Source organism: Triturus cristatus, chromosome 4_2, assembly GCF_964204655.1.
Source record: "Triturus cristatus chromosome 4_2, aTriCri1.1, whole genome shotgun sequence".
NCBI classification, from domain to species: Eukaryota; Metazoa; Chordata; class Amphibia; order Caudata; family Salamandridae; genus Triturus; species Triturus cristatus.
The window spans coordinates 801013374-801033296 of NC_140586.1; the positions used below are offsets into that span (position 1 = coordinate 801013374).

Below are 19923 nucleotides of genomic sequence, written 5' to 3' on the forward strand. Positions count from 1 at the left end.
ATTACTGTAAGTGAGGATGGAGACTTTTGGTTGCTGTGGTGAGCAGAGTAAAAAGTTGCCAATGGAGCTGTTAACTAGACCTCGATATTGGAGCCCAGAAAAGGCCAATCTATTGTAAATGGTCTCTTCCAGGTGCTAATTCATGAAAGATGTGTTTGTTTCCAACAACCACAATCATACAATAGGACAATTTATCTTAAGTAACTTGACTGTTACTTCTCCCATGTTATATGCACCACTTACTGTCTTTGTATCACAACTGTTGCTATAGGCAACATCTGATCAAAATGTTACTGCTGCTAAAAAAAATACAAATAAAATTAATGAAAATGTACTTGACTTACCACTGCTTCTGAATGGATGTCAGGTGGCCCTTGATGGAAAATGCATTGAAATGTTTAATTAAGCACTAGAATTGAGTTTCAGAAAAGGGAATGCCTCAAAACCAACAGGAAACATTTGGAGTAGTTATATCGTTACCTCCTCATTGAAGGGGATGGGTGGCACAGTTGGGTCCAGGCGAAACATGTCATCGCACAGGAGGGCTCTCATGCATAGGACCACGCTGTCCACATCCCTCGCAAGAGGGCCCAACATCCCAATAACTAAAACAAATCAAATAAAACAATCTATTGCATACAAATAAAAACATCACCTGAGCACAGAGACATAATCGAAAATGTACTGATCTGAATGCAACCACCTAGCATCTGCTCTATATTTGGCGATCTGATGACAGTGATTGTTGCAGCTAAATCTATAAAGCTAACAAAGAAGTCAACACATACAATAACTTCAGAACCACAGACCAAACCAAAGATCCCACACAGAAAACACACATAGTTGAATCAACTTCCGATGGATATGCACGAGTTGCCTCACATTAAGATTTAAAAATATAAGCATTTTCAGATTTGTAGAAAATTTCAAATGGATGGTTCACCCTTCTGTCACGATTTTGGATTTTGGTATATCTACCTTTGCACCCTGACAATGTCCTAAGAACCTGGAATAAAGATTTACACCCAATTCACTGGTTTTATACATTCACATCCCATTAAAATAGTTCTCTTCACTCCAGTACACTTTTTTTTAAATCATTTCTTGGTTTTATAAGTTGCACTAAAAATTCTCCGGAGTATCAGAGAGGTCCACATAGAATGCAAACACAGGCATTTTCTTCTCACAAGCAATGAAGGGAGACAAATACTGCCATTCCACCAATAAGCAAGAACACACATATATAAGGATACAGGAGGAGGAGTGGAGGATAGCTCACTCCCATCTTTCCTTTAGCCCCTGTCCCAAACACGCTCCTGTTAATTAATGTTGAGTTAACAGAGGCATGGAAGTTGGGTCATAGAAGCAAACAAGCTGCCACTAAGCTAAAGAACAAGACAGTTGTTATCCAATTGTCAAACAAAATAATCCTGCCAGTACTAAGTGAAATGTTGGACAATTGGTGTTTGTAGTCAGGTCAGCATCTTCTGTTTTTGCCAGACACCAGAAGAGGCTCAACCTCACCTCAATCCAACCAGTTCTATAAGTATCTACAATGCCACATGCTCTGACACCATATACTAAAACATGTACAGACCTCCCGGAATTCCACCCTCTAGAAGGACGATTACTAATGGGAGACTTAGGAGCACACAAATATATCTAACTATAGTCACACATAACTGCACTACATTGAGCAAGTTACGAAGGACCTGGGAGGGTGATATTACAGATCTTTCAGATGATGATTGGACGGAAGTGCTGGCAAGTCCATCTGGTCCCGCTACTGCCAGATTCACTTTAAATTCATCCACTGAGCCTATTATACCAGGTCTCCTCTTTGCCGTATGGGAGTGATATCGTCGCCTGTATGCCTTAGATGCAATGGAGAAGATGGTACCTATTTTCATACAGTTTGGAGCTGAAGCCCTCTCCAGCCCTTCTGGCATAAGATAATAGCCTGCCTTGCAAAGGTGATGTCATGGCAACTCCCGTTTGATCCCAAACTAGTTATACTTCATAGTACAGATGACCTCGGAGGAAATCGGTATAAATAACATCTCCTATTCCTCGGGCTTACCCTAGTCAAACGAGACATCGCCCAACATTGGAAGGGATCCACTCCACCACCGTTGGAAAAGTGGAAGAAAGCCATGGACAGGTGTATGGGAATGGTATTGGCAGTATTTCAAGCATGGGGTTGACCGCAGAAGCACAGAAAATGTGGAAACAGGGGGCCAAATATAGGGGTGTAGACTTGGTAGTTGTAGAATTCCCCGAATCTTTCATCGAACAGGAAATGCAATCTAACTGACATAGTCTCACCTAAAACCGACACTGCTAATCAGCCTAACACTATGCTTTAACACTCGAGTGGGGGGGGGGGAGGTCAGGAGTACCTAATCTGTGCCAAGTTTTACATTGGTTTATTGTTTTTGCTCTACTCTAAACTGTTACACTGTAAAATTCGAATCAAATCCTGTTGATGTATGGGCCTTCTGGCCAATGCTGTACCATGCATAAACGTGAATAAAACTGGTATAAAACTAAATAAAAAAAGAAGAGACTTAACCATCTGGGAGAGGGAGTAACATGGAATTGGGGGAGCAATATGAGGAGGTAACACTGGGTCATTGAAGCCAAAGGAATGTCTATGTAGACTTCACTGGCCAAATGATACAATACTTGTACAAAAGGAAGCAGCAGTGAGCACTGGATGTTTAAGGCTAGATCCTGTGCTTGGCGAGACCGCTATGCGCAATTTGAGGTTTTATCTGAAGCAGAAAGTCTGCACTGTGTATTGAGGGTTACAGTTGTGCTTGGGAAGGCAGCAGTGAACTTTTGAAGCTAAACCTAAGCACTGTGAGGCTTATTTCGGAATTTGAGGCAACACCTGTACATGGTGAGGCTGCAATAGGCATATGAGGTTATACCTGCACATAGAAACACTACAGGCAGAACTTAAATTTCATGCACATTTCATGAGGACATGCATGCAAATTGACAGGCATTGATAGACGCTTAAGGTTATACCTCTGTATGTGGGAGAGGGACTCTCCATTAAAGGCTATATCTGCACTTATGGGTAACCAATGAACATGATTAAACACAAGCATATTAGCAAATGTATTTATGTTTGCATTTCTTATTTCTGTAAGGACACATGATGTTTGGGTGTGGAGTCTTAAGGCTTTGCTTAGGCGTTAGACACTATGAATGGGCATATGAGAGTTGTGCCTTGAAATTTGATGCAGCATCTGGCCATTTGAGATCCTACGCTTTACATTCCAGGAAGTATCTGGAGACCAGAAACATTGCATGAGCATTTAAATCTGCGCCCTGGTACAAAATGGAAGTGACTGGGAGACTGAAGCTGTAATTAAGCATACAACAGTGTGCATTTTCATATGCTGGCTTTGCTTAACATAAAATGGCGCATCTGGGTAGGTGATGATTATATTCCAATGCATGTAATGGATACCCCTGGAATATTGTTACATTTTACTGTTACTTGGTCCAGTCCATTCCTCCCCTCTCCCCTTCCTTGGTTTCTTCCTCTCCTGGAGTGGACATTAGAATGTTGGTGTTGTGATGATTCTATTACTGCTGTGGTGGAGAGGGGAGGCTGCAATAAAGACTCCTGTCACCAGTGACTGCGCGGGAAGTGTCAGCTGTGGGATATTGCTGCCAGCTCCAGTCAGCCATGAGCATACTTTCCTCTTCCAGGCAGCTGCCACCTTCATTCTGTGAGCGGAGAGCGTCTAGTTGATAGCGGTCTCCTCAACGCTCGGTGCTGCCTCCTCACCGCCGACTTGCAGCTCTTCTTCCGGGGCGCGTCCTCATTGGGCGTGTCCTTGCCACGAGGCAGTCTAGCGAAGTGCACCCTGCCTTCTCCCTGGAGTTCACGTAAGCAGAGTAACATTAGGCCGTCCTCTTTGGGCGTGTCATTGGCGGGAGGTGGTCTAGCTAAGTGCACCCTGACTGCTTCCTGGAGTCCAAGGGAACAGTGTATTTTCTCCTTCTCTACCTGCCAGTCGCTGCCCCCTGACAGGCACAGCTACTCCTCATATTCAATTGCACTGCCACTTGTCGTATCTTTCATTGGGGCTTACTTGAAGCCTTCCCTTACTTTTTCAGCTTCATCTGAGACACGCACTCCATCTTTCATCTAATTAGCGTGTCTTGCCTCAATAATTTATTCTGCAATGTTCTACAGTAAATACATCGGAGACTTGTACTCCATTATTCATTTAATTTGCATGTTTTCTTCAATGGCGTGCATCTGCAATCTGTTACAGTAATTTGGCACCGGAGACAGGCACTCCATATTCTTCTCTCCAGCGTGTCTTTTCTTCACGGTGACACACACACCTTTAACCACATATAGGCAAATATATGATAATAAGATTATATCCTTCAGTGTGGTTTGCATATAATGATGGCAGCTGCTAGCATGTCTCAGCCAGCTCCTTTCCTTAATGAATTTGGGGAACACAATATTCCATGGATGGAGTGGGAGGACGTGTTTGAATCTTACCTAATTGCCATTGGAGGAGAAAAGTTTAGTGCAACCAGAAAACATCATATATTACTCCACAATTTAGGTCCGCATGGCAGGAAAATATTGGAGTCCTTACCTGAACCAGCATCAGGGGATGGTGAATAACATGATGATGAGGATACTTATAAGTCCACCCTGCTAAAACTTAGGATTCACTTTGGTGACAAAGTGAACATTGTACTGGAGCGGCACAAGTTCTTTAGCAGAGTCCAAGGCAAACAAGAGTCTGTGTCAACGTATGTGACAGTGCTAAGGGGTCTAAGCAAGTTATGCGAATTTCATGAACTCAATTTCTCCCTTATTAGAGACCAACTAATGCGATGCACTAATAATAACAAAATTCAAGAGAAACTCCTGCAAAAACAACCTAATGTCCAAGAAGCCATTTTCATCGCTAAATCTATTGAACACACTGCCATATGTGTAAAGGAAATCCGTTCACCTAACACAAATGAACAAGTTTCTGAAATTGAATGACACAGAAAATTTCAAGTTCAAATGGGGAAAACGAGTGGAGCAGGGTGATTGATTAGGAGGCCCTGCCCCCATACAGACACTGGGAAAGTTCCTTCGAGGAGAGCAGGGGGACAGCCGTGGCCTCTCCTTACCCACATCCATGAGTGAGGGGAATAAGTCACACAGGCACACTGGGATCTCCCGAGCAGCTTAGCAGGAAGTGGGACCGGGAGGACATAGTGCTGGTCATATACCCCTGGATGCCCCAACCGGGTGGAGAAATCGTAGGTGGGGTGAATCTCAGCCCTCAGTGAGCTTGGCAACCTATACAGAGATAACTGGGCACAGGTCTAGGTGGGATCTCGCATCATGTGCCCTACAGCCCCGTTGGACTTTGGCGACATGGGGGCCGCACCTGATGGCCCTGGGTACCTTGGAGGACCTCATGACGGAGTAGGGAGCACACCAGGGGTGCGCTGTAACATTGCGCAGAGGAGGCCGGAGGAAGGGGAGCCGTGCCAGGCTAGTTGGCAGTTGAACCTCGACCATAGAGTATCAAGACACCAGGATCAAAGTGTGATTCAAGGCTACTCAGACTTAGATTACTAGCAGTAAGACACAGGTGAAAAGGAGGAGCGGAGGAGGCTTTGATCCCGGGTTGTGCCTGGCCGGATTCCCATTGGTCCGAGAGGTGTTTAGTTGCCGTGGGGGGGCTCCGGCGTCCAACTGGTAGCACGGAACTAGCTGTTCAAAGCCTACAGATGATGTACCCCCACACCTGATGATTTTGTGGCAAAAGAAGTGACTGTCTTGAGATATTGCTGTTGGGGCAGGTGAACAGTGGACACACACACGCGTAGTTTGGGATCCGGCTGCTCTGCTGAGTGGAAAGTCTGTCTGCCTGTGGGGAGGCGTTGGAACCAGGTCCCAGGTGAGCAGAATGGGGCGACCAAAAGCCAAAAATGGTCCTACCCAGCCCAATACCAGGGATCCCTCCCCACAGCATAGTGACCATGAGAAAGGGGAGATGGCTGATAAAGACCTCTCCTTACACCTTCACCTGGATAAAATACTAGCGGCAATATCTTATACTAGAACAGCACCGGAGCAGTGTCAGTAGTGCTGGGACTCCTACAGGCAGAATACTGCAAGCTAGCAGACAGGGTCACCGAGATCGAGACCTCCCTCACGGCACTAGCGCCAGAACAGCAGCATGGGTCTGCTCGGCTGGATGACCTTACATTGAGAGTGGTCGAGCTTGAGCGGAGAGCGGAAGATGCCGAAGGAAGGAATAGGCGCAATAATGTTCGCGTGGTTGGGATTCCAGAGAAAATGGAGTAATCAGATATGGTCTCTTTCTTGGAAAAATGGCTTCAGGAGGTGATGCCAGCTGGCACACTGACACAATTCTTTGCCATGGAGAGGACACACAGAGTGCCCGGACGGGCACCGGCTCCGGGGAGGCCTCCCAGACCAGTGGTGGCCCGCCTCTTTTACTATAAAGACAGAGATGCCATACTGCAACAATCATGACCTCACGGTCCATACACGTTGGGCAACCGTAAAGTGTCCATGTTCCCGGATTTCATCGCTAGAGTGCAGGTGCAGAGAGCCTCCTATATAGGAGTTAAGAAGGCCCTTCGTGAAGCGGGATTACAGTACTCCTTACGGTTTCCGACCAAACTCTGAATAATATTAGATGGCACTACCCACTTCTGCAGCAGGCCACACCATGCCTGGACGTGGCTAGAAGCGTATGGGAAAGGTGCACCACTGCCTAAATCACAGTCCATTCCGAGAGGAGAGAAACAAGGAGCTAGAGGACAGCAGCGTCACCTTAAGAAGGCAGGAGGGCGCGAACCATGGTGTAATGCTGGATGGAACTGTGCACATGGTGTCGCTATATGCTGATATCCTGATCTATTTATGTAATGGCCCCTGTGGGATCCTGATAGTGATGCGGATACTGCTGGAGTTTGCGGAACTACGGGGCTGCTTTTAAACGCTAGAAAAACATGCATATTTCCACTGAAACCCAGCCGTAGCAGACCATTGGACCTTCCGAACGATTTGGAATGGACCCCAGGCTCCTTTAAATACTTGGGAATTCAAGTGTACTATCGGCAGGTAAACCTAATGGAGGGGAACCTGGGGAGAGCCCTGAGATCTCTGCGGGCTAGTATAGCATTTTGGAGTTTCCTCAAGCTGCCCGTGATGGCAAGAGTGGCACTAAGATGGTGGTCTTGCCAAGACTTTTGTATTTTTTTGTCAACCTCCCTGTGGTGGTTCTGAGGAGTTGGTTTAGGACCCTGGACTCGTTGTTGCGTGATTTAATTTGGGATGGACGACGCAATAGGGTCTCGCTGCAGACATTACGAATGCCCTGGGGGCCTGGGGGACTGGGAGCCCCAGATTTTGAGGCCTATTACTTAGCAGCGCAGCTCCACTGGCTGGCTAGATGGCTCAATGGCAGAGGGTTAGAGAGGTTGATGCCACAAGCTCGGACGCTCCGGGGAACTCTACTCGCCAGAATGCTTATCCCTAGCCAAAGGATTAAACGCATGGGTGTACTTCTTAGGGTGGCAATGGCATGTTGGGATGGATGCACCAAGAGGGTGGCGGATGTGCTACCCTATTCACCAGACTTACCCCTTATGGGCACACCACAGAAGGAAATGAGCCCTCCCCTCACTTCGACCCAGCTACGGGGCTGGGAAGAGGCAGGAGTATTAACTGTGGGAGACTGTTACCGGGATGGCGAGTTGCTCACACTTGCTGATTTTCTAGAGTACCATGACCTACCACCGGGTCAGTTTTTAAATTACCCCAAAATAAGGGGGGTGATGGCGGAGTTGTGGGGGAATGGTGCGAGAGAACCTGCCACTCATGGGGCCCTTCAGGCACTGGTGACGTTTGGGTCGGCGGGCCATTTGGTGAAATGGCTTTATTTGGCAATCAAGGAGATGAATCGGACTACTTTGTCCCATATAAAAGAGAAATGGGAGGTCTCTCTGGGCAGACAACTGTTGGAGAAAGAATGGGAAAAGATATCGAGCAGTCCACAAAAGGTGTCTAGGAATACAGCATTTAAGCTCATACAATTTAATGTTTTGCATAGAACATACCTTACGCCGCATCAATTAAACGTAATATATAAGAGGAATGACTTGTCCTGTGCTAGATGTCAAAAGTTAGATGCCGATTTTGATCATAGGATATGGTCTGGCCCGGAATTGCAAACATTTTGGGCCACAGTTGTTGAGATGCTGAATAAGGTCCTGGCCGCAATCTGTCATGCAGTCCAGAAATTTGCCTGCTGGGACTCTTCCCGAGGCCTAAACCCAAGAAGATGGGACACAGATTTGTGCACTTGATCTCCTTGCTGGCCAAACGGAGAATAGTTCTGAGATGGAAGACGGCGCAGGGCCCATTAATAGTTGACTGAGAGAAGGACATTGACGGCTGGGCCAGAGCTGAGGAGAGGGCCTTGATCTGTGAAGACAAGATCACGAAGAGGCGTAGACCCCTGGCAGAACCATGGGCTGAGATACTTGAGGACTGGCACACCCGCAATGAGACGGACCGAGAGTCGGAATCAGATGACTCGGACTCCGAAGGGATTTTGGACATGGGAACCAGCCCTGTGGGGGAGGAGGGCCAGTGGGAGGTCCATGGGCTAGCTGACGAGTTAGGCACTGCTTCTCCTTGCCCCAAGAAAATGATGGGAGACTGCTGCACCATTAAGTCTCTTTTCAGGCTCACTTCTTTCCCTCCTTCCTGTTTTCTGTCGACCCCCCATTCCTACTTCACCACGGGGCTCCGCCCCCCCTCTGTTTTGACACTATGAGAGCAACCCCCCAAAATGCGTGGAAATGGAGAAAAGTTGATTTGATATACAGGCAGCAGACCCCCGGAAGTTGTAGTGAGTTCGGTTTAGATGGGTATGTACTGTTTCACAGAGGCCGTATTGTTGATTTTTCTTTTTCTTTTGTCTTCTAACTGGTCTGTGTACTGATATATACACCAACTCATAAAAGGCATAGGTATGCGAACAGGATACATGGACAAAGGACACAGCTGCTCCCTGTAAGATATCCTAGTATGTTAAGGCCTTGATAACAAGATCAAGAGATGAGAGTTGGCTGCATCTTAAGGAACAGGGTTAAGAATGGGGTTGGAATCCTGGAAGGGACTTACTTTGCTTTAACCCTGCTGTTTAGATTAGCTGCTGTTAGATGTTGCAGATGATTGAAATCTGCATATATTGAGAATGTACTCATAAATGTATGGGTTGTTTTGTTTGAATGTCATAAATGCCAATAAAGAAGATTTTAAAAAAAGTGTGGTGGAGCAGTGACCCTGTTTTGTAGCAGAATCTACATGGAGCATTGGTGACCCTTAGTGACTTCTGGTGCCCTCTGGTGACTTTGGTGAATTTAGGCAAAGTGACAGCCCACTTAGGGCTTTGGAGCTGGCTTGGCTGTGAGCTAGTGCCCGGGTGCTGGGGCTACATAGTTTGGGGAGGGAGAGGGTCACGGTTGCTCAGTGGCCTGCTCTCCCACCTCTGTTTACCACCTCCGTAGTTGGCACTCCACTAGCCCAGTAGTCGAGGGTCGGAAGTCAAGGTCCCGTTGGGTAGTGAAAACTCTTTACTGACTGCTCTTTTGAACTTAAGCCCCTCTGCTCCTTTAGCCGGTTGGGAACCATTACAAGTAGCAGTACCAGTAGCAGCCAAAGTGAAAGAGCTTCTCAAGATTGTTTTATGCCCAATGGTCAGTGGATCGGTCAGTCAAACTGTGGTTTTCCAGGGCAACAGTCATAGTATCCATTAAGAAACCTTGGCTATCACGCCATGGTGGAAAGCAAGAAGCTGGTGCGGTGAGGGTGGTAATTTGACATTAGAGCCTACTAGGATGTGGTGCAGCCTGCATCTTTTGGAAAAGTCCTCTCTCTATGCTATTTAGTCCAAAGTTCTCTGCTTGGTTCATTCAATGGGTTTATGGTTAAGACAATGAGCCATTCTCCTTTCGAATTAAAAAGTATCCTTATGGTCCGTGTGCTTTATCAGTCTACAAATTGTTGACTAATTACAGAACATCTGAGAATGCCCTAGACCAACAGAGAATGGTTCCATATTGGAGCCCAGTGCCCTGTAACTAAAAGGACAGGTAAATTGGAAGAAAACCTGAGGTCACTCAGTTGTTTAGCAAGTGCCAGTGCACATGCCTACCAGGAGGCTTTATCTTGTGGTCTTCCCCAGGTGTAGCAGGGTTCAACTGTTTATGTCAGAGCCTAGTGCCCGGTACCTAAAAGGGCAAATAAATTAGAATAAAACCGGAGGTCGCTTAGTTGTTCAGCAGCTGGAGGTGCGCGTGCCTACCAGGGGGCTGGATATTTTGGTCTACCTTTTGGTGCTGCAGGCCTCAACCGCTTGTGCCCCATAGAAGAGGACATTGAAAAAAATTGCAATCTGGTTGCATAAATGCTTCAAATTTTCCCTTGAAGTAAAAAAAAAAAAAAATCAATCTGCTGTAATAAAAGATCTCAGTTGCAGCCCTTTAAGTCTTACTCATCAATTCCAGATTACTTAATCAAGGCCAATAAAGAAGTCATAAAAGTCACAAGTCCCTCTCTAGTCTAGGTTAGCCCTCTAGGCCAATTAAATCAAAATCTAAAAATGATCTTGGATAAGAGCATGTCATTGATGGTCAATGGTCAAGAATGGGATAGGGATGCTCCCTCTTCTGCTTGCAACTAACATCCTCTGTTAAGGAGGAGGAAGAGAAGGTGTGGGGAATAAATATCTCCCTCTGCTTCGGACTCACTGGCACAAGGAAAAGACCCTATGGGGAATCCATGGGTGAGTGCGTCCATAAAACCACCTATCCAACAGGAGGTGGTTCAATCCGACTTAAGTAAGGTGGAGGACTTAACATTACCAGACGTAGAACTGGTCATGAGAAATCTGTTGGAGGTTTTTTTAAGTCTTCTGATGCAGCTGAAAGTGTAGGGCTTGGGCTATTTCCTCAAACCCTGAATATTCGGCCCTCTTTGCACATCTTATATAGCAGCACTTCTTCTTTGGGGGACTCTATGGATTGTGAAATATTCATTTTGACTACTGTACAGTGGACGTCAGAGCCCCCTAATCCTGATAGGGAAGGGGTTCCCTCAGAGGTGCTATTTTGTATTGAGAAAGTCCTTTCCTCTATTTTATTACTTCTGGAGAATTCAGTGCCAAACTCAGATCATGTACTAAACATACTGTCTGCAATACAAACCGGAGATGAAAACCTTAACACTTCTGGAACTGCTAGATTGCACCCACAAAATGTTAAATCACTGAAATCAGTCATGAAAGATTCTAAAAGTGAAGTCAGAGATGTTGCTATTCAAGTGGGTAAACCCAGCACAGTAGAAGGTTCCCCGGGTATGGCAGTCTCTAACAACCTTAATTTAATGAATAAGCAGGTATACTGCCTAAAACAATTATTTGAAGAGCCCAGGTGAGAGGTATCGAGGGGGTGGTAGAGTGGTTTGCAATTTTTAAGAAATTGATAAAATCAATTGATGCTTTAACACCGTCAGCTAGATCAATGGATGCTCTTGATCTATTGAAGGACGAGCAAAGTGTTGAGTGTAATCCAAAAGGACTCACAGGTAGCAAGAAAAAGAATGGGAGATGTAAGAAGAAAAGGCATATCGTGAAACAGAAGGAGAAAAAACTGAGATTTGAGAATGTGTCAGCTGTGGCTAATCCCAAGCCAACTTCATCATTGTTTTTTCCAGCTGTTCCGGCCAGCATTCCAATTGAGTTATCTAACTCAGTTTGCAGTCAAAATCCACCTGCCGAGCCGGAACAGAATGCAGCTAAAATCCCTGTTAGCATCCAAACAATCTAAAGACCAATTCCAAAAATGGGTCAGTGCTACATAATGCTTTATGGTGTTCTCAAAATTGTCGGCCAGGAACTTGGGTTAATGTGAAAGGCCTAGATTCCATAAATATGGATTATGATGAACTAGCAAATCAAATAAAGTGCAGTTGGAATATATGAATGTTCAATGTGGAGATTCCTCTACGCAAAGGTTCCTTTTAGAGGATAATAATAACATGGTTTCTCATGCATCGGCCACTACCCTCCATGGTGCATCAGCTTGGAAATCCACACGGCCTTCATGTCCATTAAATCATGGGGCAAACGCCTTTGTCCTACGAGCCCAATGACCTGTTCCTGGGAATGACCTGTGCAATTCAAATAGTGGCTATCTGGGCCCCGAACTGAAGATGAACAAGTTGAACTTTGTTATATTGTTTGGCCATGAAATGTATTTCTTCAATAGAAGTTTGATCTTGTATTCTCTTTTAAAAATTGAGGCATTGAAATCAGTGAAAAGTAGTGATATTGTAAATGTGTGCATGACTTCATCAGCCTCTGTACCTACTTTAAGAACTACCTTTGGGTCAATGATTGTTGTAAATCTAATAATGCAGAATGTGATTACTTCTTTAGGCTTGGTATTGATGTACTCCTTGTAGTGTAAAGAATAGGGTTAGATTTCAATAGGACTAGGGTGTCCGGTCAGAATACGAACAGTGAATTGGTGCTGATGGGGCCAGATAATGCCATACTGCAAGGGAACCCTGAGAATGTTATTGTATCAATACAGCAGATGAGTTATCCAATTGTAGTTGGTGGCAGCAACCCTGAATAGCGAACATTCTAAATAAAAAAGCCTGAGTTGTGGAGGTAATTCCATTGGAACAATCACATCATTGAATTTGGCAGGCATAGGTCATCATGGAGTAAAATTGAATTTTCTATAGTATTTTAATCCAGCAATTGTATACCTGCAGGAAACCTGGGCATCCTCCGAGTTCACATTTAAAAATTATTTTGTCTGCTTGCAAGTCAAAACTGGTCACTAAAGGGCATGCTGGTGGGGGAATTGCAACTTTGCTAAAGAACACTGCCAATTGAAATCACTAATGGTTTATTCATACTGCTAAATTATGCCGGTTTTCAAAACTACCTATAAATGAAGGTTTAGGAGGTACCGCCTTTTTTTGTTAGCTAGCAAATGTATTCCTCCTGGAAAAATGTATGATCATCTGGGATGCTTAATCTTTATCTGTATCCATGATATTAGTGTGTCGGAAGATTGCCCTAAGGTAATAACTGTAGGTGACCTAAATGCAAAAGTCTCTAATTCGGCATCCCGGTCGTTTGCAAATTTGGAAAAGTTGGACGTTTGGTCTATCCCAGAGGTGCTGCTTCTCACTAAGAACAGGACAGATAGGTGTTTTTATTTTTTTATTGCTGGATGCCCTCAGAATCAATTAATTTGTCTTCTTGAATGGGCGAATCATAAATGATATGCCCGTATCATTTTCTTTTCATTCCTCTCATGATTGACTATAGGATTGTCGCCTATCAGATAAATGGGGCATGCTCTAACTTAAAAGTGCAGTCATATCTTTTGAGTGATCATTTTATCTTGAGCATAAATGTGGAACTATTGCTGCAGGACTCAAAGCTATGTAACCACTTGAGGGGTGATGTAGCGTATAATAAAACAAATATGTGCATCTTCCTTGACTCTAGCTGCATAATGACTCTAGGTTTAAATCTTTCACAGGTTATCAATGGTACAGAAGAGAGAGCATGCTGGGATCCAATAATCCAGTATGCTTATGAAATTGTTCCTCAATTTGTGGAATAAAGGCAAAATTTACATGTTACCCAGAAGGGTTAATCAGGACTTGAGTTGAAGGCAGTAAATCAGGCAATAAACCAGCTGGTAAAGAAACTATTTGTGTCCTTCTCTATGCCCAGACAAGGTGAAATTTAAATACTTAACAAAAGAGAACTTGACAGAAGGCCCTAGTTCGGAGAAGGGAAGTTGATGAAAAATTGATTAAACTAAGAGAAACCACGGCTTCAAACGATCTTAGAACGTATTGGCGATTAGTAGCACAGTATTGAGATTGCAAAAATAAATGCACAAGCAATTTCCATCTCTGATGCTGATTGGACAAACTATATTTCCAATCTTTATGCCAGCAATCTCAGTGCTAGAGGCCCTCTGTATCTTACACTGGATGCAGTATTGTTCGGTTTGTATGGGCCCCCTACACCTCAGGAGATCGCGGAGATCACGCGCATCTGGCGCAATGGGCCCTGAGGAAATCCCAATCATTAAATGGAATGAGACACTCTGCGCAACATTTTTGTGTCCATTATTTGAATGCTTGATTCTCAGGAAGCATCCCCCCCCATCTTACAAAGGTGGTATTATTGTGCCAGTATACAATAAGGGCCAAAAGACCTCTCCTGCAAGCTATAGGCAAATAGTGCTACTAGATGCAGTGGGCAAACTGTTTGCTAAAAGTACAATTATTTCACCTGCAACAATTGGCAACTGCAAATAACATCATTCCTCCACATCAGGCTGGATTTAGGAGGAATTGTAGTACATTAGATAGCAGAGAAGTACTAGAAGCAATTACAGAAAAGTACCCCAGTCACTGGGAATATCTGTGTAAACAGACTCTGACTCCTCTATGGTGTTTGTTAGAGTTGATTGTCAGATGCTGTGGGAAAAGTAGTCCCGTCAGGGTGTGCCATCACATTTGTTTAGGCTAGTTATAGGCTAGTTATAGCTATCACCCATCAATCCTGGTGTCAAGTACTGTTAGGTGGAAATCAGGGATTATCCCAAAAAGGTCTGATGCATAATGGCCTGAAACAAGGCCGACTATTGGAACCTTTGTTGTTTTCCTTACATATTAATGATATCCGTCCTATGTTGGTCTCCAAAGGTGTCTTGAAGCACTGGAACAGTACGCAGAGGAACATTACTTAAAAATAAACATTTCGAAAAGTAAGATCCTGACTTTCAGGAAGAAGGCTCTAGACTGGGGAGAACATTAACTGGTTTCTGGGGCATGAAAAATGGAGAAGGTTGAATTATATGTCTATTCAGGTAAAATCTCTCATAATTGTGGTGAATACGACCATGTACAACATTGTTCGAGTAAGGCTATGCTGCAAGCTGCGCTAGTAATAGAATATACAAAAATCTTTAGAGAAAATGTCCCTCTTCCTGATGTTTGGGAGGTGATGAATATGCGGTTTTAGAGTTTCTTCAATGTAACCGAAGGCCGCATCTTGTCAGATTTGCAATCTGAATTCCATGGCTGCCTCATGCATCCTACGTCTGGAGTTTGGACTATTGTCAACTTTTGTTACAGCACTCGTGGCAGTTTTGAGGTGGGGGATCAGCCTGTTTGGTGGAGAGGCGGGGTCAGTATGTGCGGCTGTAAGGTATAAAATGTTCACTTTAAGGAAAGAAAAAAGAGCATTCTTCTATTACTTTTCAAAAGCCAGGCAATGTTCTGGCACAGATCCTGTTAGGAGTTTTCCTATGTCCAAATCCTTTTTTTTTCAAAAAAGATACCTAAAAAAGAAATTACCTTACAAAGTAAGTTTAAACTGGGACATGTTGTTATGCCAGCATCATGAGAGAAGTGTGGTTGTACAAGAAAGCCGTTTATGGAGGAAAAAAAACAAAACTTATTTTACTTGGAATATCACTCATGCGATTCGGAAAACTATTTTAATGTTGAGATTAAATGTGTTACCCCAGCAAATAGTAACAGGCATCTGGAACTTTGTGCCAAACGGAGAGAGAATTTGTGATCTGTGTAACCTGCATATACAAGATTTAAATCATCTAATTTGTGCATGTCCCTCCTTGAACTTTGCATGTTGTCACTTTTTAATACCGGTGTATTTAATATACGATGCACAATCAGTGCATGAGGTTCGCCAATGCTTGTTCTCTCCTTATCATTAAATGGCATGTGCCAACATTTTTAACTTTTTTCATTTGTATTGATGATCTGTCAGGAATGTCTTTAAAGACCCTGTCCCGATGCGATTTTTAAAACAGGCTGCGCCGACCATTGTGGCCCCAGTGACCGAGCTGATTAATCTGTCTCTGTCACAGGGAGTGGTGCCACCTGGATGGAAAGGAGCGGTCATCAAGGCCCTCCTGAAGAAGCCGAGCCTTGACCCCACTGATCTGGCTAACTTTAGGCCGATTTCCCTGCTCCCGGGTGTAAGCAAGATTGCGGAAAGATTGGTTAACCATCAACTATCTAATTTCTTGGAGACCAATGGCCGGCTACGGGATTCCCAGACGGGATTCCGCCCTGGACAGGGTACCGACACCGCCCTTCTGGCCGTGGTGGAGGAAGCCAGGTGCATTCTGGATTCAGGAGGGTCAGTGGCAGTGATCCTCCTGGACCTGAGTGCAGCTTTTGATACCGTAAACCACCAGGTATTACTCCAACGGTTGGAAGGGCTGGGTGTCACAGGGATGGCTCTGAGATGGCTTGCCTCCTTCTTAGGAGGACGGTCATTTGAAGTGTGGGAAGGAAATGAGAAGTCTCCCCCCTTTGCCCTCCAGTGTGGGGTCCCTCAGGGCTCGTCGCTGAGCCCTACCTTATTTAATGTATATATGGCCCCCCTGGAGGATGTGGTGTCTCCGTTCGGCTTTAACATCATTAGCTACGCGGATGACACGCAGTTGGTTGTTGGGCTCTCTCAATTAGAGAAGCAACCTGCGGTACTTTATTCTTGCTTGGAGGAAGTGTTTAGGTGGATGTCGATTTCATCCCTTAAACTGAATGGCTCAAAGACGGAGCTCATGATCTTAGGCCAAACGTCTTTTGCTCTGTCTCCCAGTAGTTGGCCTGACTGCATGGGAGTCCCTCCCAGCCCGAAGAAGGAGATCAAGAGCCTGGGGGTGTGGCTGGAGCATGATCTGACATTTAGAACACACGCCAAAAAGACTGCCGGTGTGTGTTTTGGTATGCTCCGGTCAGCCCGCAAGATTCTGTCACTCCTCCCTGACACCTCCCGTAAATTGCTTATACAGGGGCTCATCATCTCAAGGCTGGATTACAGCAAGGCACTCTTTTTGGGCGCGCCGGAATCTACATTTAAGAAGTTGCAGCAGGTGCAAAATGGCGCGGCCAGACTGCTGACAAACGTTCCCAGAAGGCAGTCCGCCAAACCGGCACTAAAGGCGCTTCACTGGCTTCCGGTGCGGGAAAGAGTAACCTTCAAAGCACTCTGCATGGCACAGAAGAGTCTGCAGGGGAAGGGTCCTGCTATCTTAAGGAACATGATCCAACCCTATAAAGCAGCAAGGGCCCTCCGTTCGGATCATAAATTCCTCCTCCAGTCGCCTAGAGTAAGACGAGCCCGTACTGGAGGGAGAAGGTTCTCAGTGAACACGGCCTTCGCGTGGAACTCGCTTCCACTTGTTCTGCGGGCTGAGATTAGTACTCGGCGTTTCCGCAAATTATTAAAAACTCATCTTTTCCCAGACTAGTGTGTCACGTGTTAGCTTCGGTTGGTCTTTGGATAGCGCTGGGATGCTCAAGGGTAACCGTGCGCGATATAAAACTCCAAATAATAATAATAATAAAGTCATGCATGTTGGAATATATGAATGTATTTTGTACTTTTCATATCGTTCTTAAGTGGACCTCCCTCGGAGTTCTGAATAATACAACAAATAAGTGAATTGCTTGAGTGTACATGCATTGGGCCAGGGAACCTGGTGGCTCATCACAAAGTGCTGTTGTGCTAAAAGCCTTTGCACACCAGGCACACTACTTTAATACAATCTACCAATCGGATACATCTGAAATATTAACTGGAAAATGCCTCAGTGCAAATCAAAACGAATATTAGGGTGAGTAGATCCTATCTCAGTCTTCTAAGAAAAGAAGATATGCAAAAACGCGCACAACTTGCTATTGCAACCACAAATGTGGAACATGAGCTTGGTGCCACTTGGGAAGGTACAAGAGGTCCCACTCCTTCCCATTTTGCTTCTGTCCAGTGCCTACACAACATCTCACAAAATAAATATATAAAAATTATTATAAATAAAAAGGTATTCTTAGACCAATAAAGGAACAGGTCCATCGAGTGTGTTCCATCCTTTACGTATTCTGCGCCTTATATAATACATTCCAGATCTAAGTTAAACTCTGGCATATACAAATCCTTGCATATGGCATACTTTAATATAATTAACTCTGGACCAAAATCAATTGGATAATTACTTGGCGGCTTTTGCCAGGCAAAGGAAACATTAGAGACCGCAATATTGATTAAGATGATCTATGAGAAAAAGCGAATATCTCACCTGACTTCTGGCCAGGTGCACAGGTAGACACTCCTCGCTTGCTGTTGAGAGAGAGATAGCTTGTAGCATGCAGCACTACATCTAAAGTACATTTACAGTGATATACACTTCGAGTTTTACAGTACCGTCAGCATCAAGTTTGTCACTGGTCAATACACCAACAACATAACGTGTTTGAAAGTGAAATTGTCCTATGTATGAAAGGTATTTATACCTCAATACCCTAATATGATAAGGAGGTGTCTTTACAGTGCAGTAGTTCCGATGAGCTTGCATAATTTCTGTTATGTCAAACAGCGGCGGCCCGTGCAGGTATGCGCGGTAGGGTGGGGCAGAGGGAAGGCGACAGACAATGGAATAGGGAAAATGAAATAAATGAGTATTCCTTCATCTGCCGACATGCCCCACCGCCCTGTGGAAATGTGGATTTTCCTGATCAGTTATGTCCCCTATCTTGGACCCCAACGGTTTTATATGCATGTTACAAGTACATGTATGTTCCCTCCAGTTCCAGTTTCTAAGACGCAAACATATGTGTGTCTACTGTCAACATGTTCTCTGTCAGATCCGCCATCAATGGGCTGGATATTCGATTCCTAAGTATGAAAGGCCACCGACTTTATATGGCTAAGTTACTCCATTTTTACAGTTCAGGCGAGTAGGCCCGATTCTGTCCTCAAAGCCTTTCCCTGCTCTCTGTCTCTGACAGCTTCAGCTTGAGCTCGCATCTGTATCCATGAACTTTGTCCTACTCCCTGTGCAGCTAACGGTGCCTGCCTCGGCCAGTTTTCGCCTGTCTGCCAAGAAGTTGTATTTCACCTTCGAATTATCTATTTTGCTCTCCAGCCGATGCATTCCTGTCCAGTGATTTAGGTAAACATTTCCTTTAGCTCACAAGCAAAGGACTCAGCCTTTCCGTCCTCCTGCAAGTGATTCATAGCCCTGTTGCCATGGAAAGTTTTCTGCCCCTCGCATCTCATATAGACACTTAGACGCTTGTACACGCACACAGTCAGTATAGAATAGATTCTGTCCGAGAGTCCTTCCTTGTGGATAACATAGTTCTTTAAACATAGGATGTTAGATATGATTTGGGATTAGGATGACTTGACCCCAGACTTCTCGTCTCCACATGTAGAGCTAAATGTCAAGTCCCCTTCACCCCCTAGTTGCACGTCAATTACACGTCATGCTGCCGCGCGCGCATCTATGCCAAGTATTATCTTATAGATCCACCTATGCCTGATAATTCTAACCAATCATGTTTCTTTTATTCCTTATTACGCCTAGTTTCGATTATGTCACTGTCACGTCATTTTTCTTATCAAATGTTACGCCTTCTACATTCGTTTCATTGTAATGTACTTATTATAAAAATACATGTCTGTTAATAAATTATTGTACTTCACTTCCTGAACCTTCGTGGTGACGGAACCTGAGGGCCGCGACTCGAGTCGGCCATTTTGAATGGAATAAAGCCCATTAGAAACCTCTTATACCACGGATTCTGCCTCTTGTTATTTTGAGCTATTTACTTTAATTTAAGATTCCGCATGAAATTCAGTCCGGTAATATTTATTTTATTTACCACATAATGGCGCCCGAACAGGGACACTTTCTCATCTCACGCGCCGGCGGTGCGTTGCAGGCCCGGTCTCCTGCCACAGCTGGACGGAC

General features: G+C 44.7%; 1 protein-coding gene across 1 annotated transcript in view; it reads right to left on the minus strand.

The window, feature by feature from the left end:
* Nucleotides 1-19923, minus strand: part of LOC146835079 (vitamin D3 hydroxylase-associated protein-like) — a 296163-nt gene that overhangs the window by 105372 nt on the left and 170868 nt on the right. Inside the window, exons 6-7 of the mRNA XM_085602745.1 lie at nt 18247-18287; nt 481-605 (exon numbers count right to left, since the gene is read on the minus strand). Coding sequence (XP_085458871.1) covers nt 481-605; nt 18247-18287 — 166 coding nt within the window. The remainder of the gene's footprint in view (nt 1-480; nt 606-18246; nt 18288-19923) is intronic.